This window comes from Ixodes scapularis, unplaced genomic scaffold (assembly GCF_016920785.2).
Source record: "Ixodes scapularis isolate PalLabHiFi unplaced genomic scaffold, ASM1692078v2 PGA_scaffold8__174_contigs__length_109621045, whole genome shotgun sequence".
Classification (NCBI taxonomy): Eukaryota; Metazoa; Arthropoda; class Arachnida; order Ixodida; family Ixodidae; genus Ixodes; species Ixodes scapularis.
This window is the reverse complement of record NW_024609883.1, coordinates 70,436,192-70,442,191: the sequence shown is the minus strand read 5'-3', so window position 1 is coordinate 70,442,191 and position 6,000 is coordinate 70,436,192. Positions and strand designations below refer to the sequence as shown.

General features: G+C 45.2%; 1 protein-coding gene and 1 pseudogene across 1 annotated transcript in view; one reads left to right on the top strand and one right to left on the bottom strand.

The window, feature by feature from the left end:
• The first annotated feature begins 1,996 nt into the window (after positions 1 to 1,996).
• On the top strand, positions 1,997 to 4,586 carry LOC120838737 (annotated as a pseudogene).
• A 1,048-nt stretch (positions 4,587 to 5,634) lies between these two features.
• LOC120839141 (arylsulfatase-like) overlaps positions 5,635 to 6,000 on the bottom strand; it is a 76,639-nt gene continuing 76,273 nt past the window's right edge. Inside the window, 1 exon segment of the mRNA XM_042287023.1 lies at positions 5,635 to 5,757. Coding sequence (XP_042142957.1) covers positions 5,635 to 5,757 — 123 coding nt within the window.

Genomic DNA, 6,000 nt, shown 5'->3' with positions numbered 1-6,000 from the left:
AACAATTTTTTTTTTTCTTTCGCTGAGATATAAAATAGAGAATCTCGAGGCGTAGAAATTCAGAAGATTTCACGATGCTAATTAACACAGTCGTTATTTCCTCATCGAAGCTTTCACGTCACCATAACTTTTTAATACGTTTTACAAAATATATACAACACATACACAAAAAAAAATATCAATAAAATATTTTATGCAAAAAAAAAAAAAAAACATGGCAAAAAAACGCGTTTAAGAGACATATGCAAAAGTTCTTTTTTTTCAAATAAACCATCTTTCATAATACTTCAAAAAACATATAAAATTGCGCGTCTATAAATTTTCTTTACGATTATGTAAAGATGATATGCCCAGCCTTAATTGTATTTTAATTATTAACGCGGAAATGTGGCTGATTTCTCAAAATAAGACAAGATTGGGCGCCGATATTTAAAAAACCCCATCTTTCATTACTCTTAACCTCCCCTTAGCATTTTGCAGTGACTTGAACTAACCTGTGATGGCAAAATATTGAGTAACATAACACCTCCGAACGGGAAAAGCTATGACAAACCTACATTTGAAGGGAGCCGACGTCTTCGTCATAGCGGCTTTGCCGCATAACATCGCTTTCGTGGAGGCGTCAAAAGCCGGAAAGCGGGAGTCTATCGTAGAGAGTGGAAAGGCCTGGTGTTCCGAGCATTGCTTTATCGTTGTGTGACCATAGCCCTGCCCCCTTCTTCCCACCCCTTATCTCAGAAAAGAAACGCCTGCGAACGTCACCACTGGCGGCAGTTACGAATCGTACCTTGGAAGTCATCTACGGGAAATTAAGGCGAGAGTAGTTGTAAGGGAAAATATCCAGGTGAGTTGGTCAGGAAATATTGCAGCCTAAATCAAAATACGAGGAAAAACAAAAATAACTGACATTGCGAAACGAAATCTGGAACGCAGCTGAGCTTATTCACAAGAACGACAATAAATGCATGCCCACACAGAAAAAAAAAAATAAGGAAGATAAAGACAGGCGGCCGCAAAGACTTGACCGAACCTAACCGGACAAAGTAAATCACTCCAAGTTGAAGTACAGCAACGGGTATGGGCACCTCTCCCAAGGACCTAAGCAGATGAGTTTCAACACGCTATGTGAACCGACATAACAGAACCCCTAACCCCCTTCTCCCTTTTTACCGTCGAAACCCCCTTCCCCAAAACACAGACACACACAGACAGACAGCACGCACGCACACGCACACCGAAAACGCCAAAAACATTACAATAAAGGAAACTCACACGGTGATTGAAAATAAAACACAGCTGACTATCGCTATACTTACAGGAGACTCGATGTATTTGGTGCTCAATAATTGGAACTACAAACAAACAACACCAGCTTAACCGTGCGCGACGCACCGATTATATCTACAAGGAAAGACAGAATTTCATAACCAAAAGGACATTTTCTTTCGGAACTCCGACCGGATATTAGGAGCCGGGAGAGAGGAATTCAGAACTTCTCAATTAGGCGTTTGCGAAGAGGTTTCAAGTTCTGTCATTTACGAAGCGAGTAAGAGCCTATAGTCCGTAAGACGGTCCGGGGAGGAGGAAGCAGACGGAGCCCTGGAGAAGAGAGAGGGAAACCCCCTTCTCCCTTTAGCGTTCCGTCCGCTTCCTCCTCTCGGGAATGTCTTACCCTCGCCCTTCGTTCTTGAGTTGCAACGGATTATAGTGTCAAATCGAACAACCAACGATTCAGCACCGTGCGATTGCTCTGTGTGGTCTATGTACGGATACACAAGGAGAAAGTGTATAGACGCTTTCGGTGTTTGCAAACAAGCGGCGCTTGACGCTGATTGGATAAACCCCCCCCCCCCCCCCCCCCCCCGCGACTTCCGGTCGAAGAATTTCCGGTTTTTTCCTGCGTGGTTTCCAAATGGTGCGTACGAGCTGGGTTGCCGATGTTTCGACCGGCGTGATAATTTTAGTGTGCAGAGTTTTTACCCTTTCGCCTACGAAAATGTCAAGTGACTATTTTAAAGGGCTCGACATCGAGGCACAAAATCGGTATCGAGAGAAGTTGTCGTTCAGAGGCCAAGAGCTGCCCGACCCGCTGGACGGTGATCTGGTACCGGTTTAGCTTTTCTTCGGACTCCAGGAACTTCCCCCCAGTCACGGCAGCAGACATCTTCATGTATCTCGTGGAAGGAGTGTGCTTTTATACCAAGGAACAGTTCAAAAGCCCCAAGATGGGCGAAGCATACAACGCCTTTGTGAGTGGAAAAGTGAAACGGCTTGTGTCGTTCAAGGCAGGCAAGCGTGGGGAAGGCACCGTCGTCATTGCGGCAACTATCGAGGCCAGTCAAACGCTAACGAAAGCATACCAACCGTGGTGCGTTGTACAGGACGATGGAACTGTTACTAGTGCCCGTTGCACGTGCATGGCCGGGTGAGTACTTCATTCACAAGAGTCTATTTGAGTGATTGGAAGTTTTGGCAGATCATTTTCGGGGGCCCGCTACCGCTCCGGGCGTGCGCTTCAAACGTGCTTCGAGTGGGAGCCCTATCTCCCGCTAGGAATGTGTCGTCCCCTGTAGACACGATCTACTAAAACTCACGATTTCCTACTACATTGTTCGATCTCGCGCGACTCTAAAGATAGCTACAAGTGTCTGGGTTTCCAATTTCCCTCCAGAATTGCGTTGAAAAAAAAAAAAAAAAATACGCGAGCGCTGTTTACCCACAAAAACACTACTTGACTAATTTATTTTGATGTACCATTGGCGAACAGGCTGCACGTATCTACATAGTGGTAATCGTTTTGAGTTGCTATGCATAATCAAAGTATAAGTGCATGTTATTACAAATTGCCACCATGTCATGAAACTTGATGCTGTGAGTTCTTCGAAGTTGCACGAAATGTTCTTTAATCTAATGGGTGCTTTTATGGTGTTATGCTTGTCACATTCGTCAACACATGGAGCTTCATGCTTTGCTTGCATTTTCTGGGTACTTAATACATCATGCTTATGCTGTTGTGGATTTCAGCCTGGGGGAATGCTGTACTCACGTTGCTGCTCTACTCTTCAGCGTTGAAGCAACTGTGAAGTACGGGCTAAACGCCCCATCACCGACTGATGTGGCATGCATGTGGATTGAGGTGTCAATAAAAAGTGTAGCAAGCCGTTCATGATTTCAAGTCTTCACTTTTGCTCTGTCACGTCAGTATTTTTTCACAACTGCAAGAACTAACTGCAAAATTGCATGCAGGCAGCACCACTTCACGACGTCATATTCTTCAAGCCAAAGGTAGGACAGGCTGTGATTCAAGTTGCCCCGAGACCACGGGGACCTGTACCGACATGGACATACGAACAAGTTCGCGGCTTCATGCACTGAATAAAGGTGAGACAATCGAAATAAATTATTTTCAGCTCATAAGTCCAGTGTCTTGTGCCTAGCCATCCAAACTGTACATGACTATACTAAAAATCCGGGTTCAATTCCCAGTTCGAGGGTTAGCCACTGATGTTTGCATTACGCATTGTCACCAACCAATGTAAACTTTAATCCGGTTTTTGTTCTTATAGGCATTAGCCACAAAAATGCTTCTGCAGAGCTCGATCACGGACAGCGAGGAAACTGACTCCGCTCCTGAAGCAGCTGACCAAGAACCGGAGAGACCGGCCAAGCGCAAGGAGACGCCCTCACAGTTGCCACTTGGTGGTATTGACCAAAACATGGACCTAAAAGCAGCCCAGGAAGTTCGGCTAACAGCTGCACATTGCACTGAGATTTAGAAAGCCACTCGCGGGCAATCAAGATCCCTCAGGTGGAAGCAAGAACGGAAGGGCAGAATAACAGCGTCTGTCTTGGGTCGTGTGGCTACATGCCAGAGCGGTGCCGACGGCCTTGTGGCGGAGGTTATGGGGTATATAAAGGCACCTCGTGTTTCAAACCTCCGTTGGGGCTCCGAAAAGGAACCAGAAGCTAAACGAGCATTTATTGCAAGGGAGTCCCTGAAACATAAAGACCTGCAACTAAATGAGTGTGGTTTGTTTGTTGTAGGAAGCCTGCCCTTTCTAGCTGCATCTCCCGGTGCCATTGTCTCTTGCGCAAGCTGCGGGAAGGCAGTCCTGGAGGTCAAGTGTGCTGCATCAATGAAAGGTGCTTCCCTCACTAAAACGTCCAAGCGTTTACCTTATCTCGATGAGAACCTGCAGCTGAGGCACGATCACGGTTATTATGCCCAAGTACAACCACAAATGGCGGCCACGAAGCTCCGTCGAGCATACTTTGCTGTTTTTACGAAACCTCACATAAATATTGAGGTTCTAACCTTTGATGAGAATTTCTGGGCAGCTGCAAAACTTAAAGCAGAGTGCATTTTTATTAACCACATCTTTCCAGAACTGCAGTCCATGCGAATCTTCAAGCAAATGGAATGTGCGAGGACAACATGCTACTGCCATGGCGCTAGGTCGGGCCGTGTTGTTGAATGTTCACTTTGTTGCGACATTTTCCATCTGAAGTGTGTAAACCTTAAACGCACACCAAGATCATGGGTGTGCACTGCATGCCAAATTGTCAGCCATACTGGCGACAACTAAATGTCAGCACAATTTGTTCGGACTTTTTTTTTTCTTGGTGTTGCTGCATGTAATTAGGCTGCGTAGCCTTGAATGTTAACTTTGTTGTGACAATTTCCATCTGAAGTGTGTAAACCTTAAACGCACACCAAGATCATGGGTGTGCACTGCATGCCAAATTGTCGGCCATACTGGCGACAACTAAATGTCAGCACAACTTGTTCAGACTTTTTTTATGCTGCATGCAATTAAAAATTTTAAGAATATCTTTTTGCTGTCTGGCTTTGATGTTACTAGTCAAGTATGTTTATAAGTTACTTTTACAGCTCAAAAGTGCCCCGAATGTACTATACACATACAAAAAGTTCTGAACAATTCGACGAACAAGAATGTACAGCACATACCAGTGAATATTTTGTAATATTATGATCATGAGGGACTTAAATTATAAAAAAAAAGCCAAAGCCTGTCAAGGTGGCAGTTTGAGTTCAGGTTTTATCTGTCACTAAAAAAACTTTGTTGGGTCTAGTTTATGTAATCTAAAAGGTTAAAGTGCAAACTGAAGCACGGACGAAATAAGACACACGTACGACATGGACAGGCGCAGGCCTGCCCTTGTCGTACGTGTCTTACCTCGTCTGTGTTTCACTTTGCACTTTCATTTGTCACATGTAATTAGTAGTCAAGAAAATTATGCACCCAGCAACCAAAAGTAAGCATAATAAAAATGCTTGTATTTACCGATCAATGCAGTCTAGCACTCAAGAAATCATTATGAGCCACACTGACTTCACACTTCACCATGTGTTGCTTCCTTTGCAATGAAAACATTCAGTGATGCACAGCCAAGCCCTTGTGGCTGTTGGTAGGAGTTGGCAGGTTGACATGCTCAGCACACACAGCCGCTAATTTGTCCATGGCTGCATAGACTTCAACGCCGGCTGTTCTCGCAAGCTTTCCTGGCGGCTGTTGATGATAGGAGTTTGCAGGTTGACAACTTCACCACACACAACTGCTGACTTGTCCATGGTTGGAAAGCCTTCATTGCCAGCTATTCTCAAGAGCTTTCCTAGCGGCTGTTGATGAGAGGAGTTTGCAGGTTGACAATCCCGCCGCACACCGCTGCTATCTTGTCAATGGTCACGTAGCCCTCATCGCCGGCTCTTTTCGCGAAACTTACCGGCAGCTCAGTCTGGAATAATCTAAAAACTTTCAGCTTTCCTATTGCTCTCTCAACATGGATGCGGACGCTGGAGAGTTTCCTTGACGCAGTGACTTCAGCTCCAGGTAGTTGGGTGCGCTTCTTTGTTAGTGAGGGCATCAAAAGGGTTGCGCCTCGAGCTGCAAACATGTCTTCACAGCGGAACCCTCTGTCGACAAGATAAACATCTCCCTCTTCAACCATGTCAAGTAGCCCACTGTGCAAGGTTAGCTC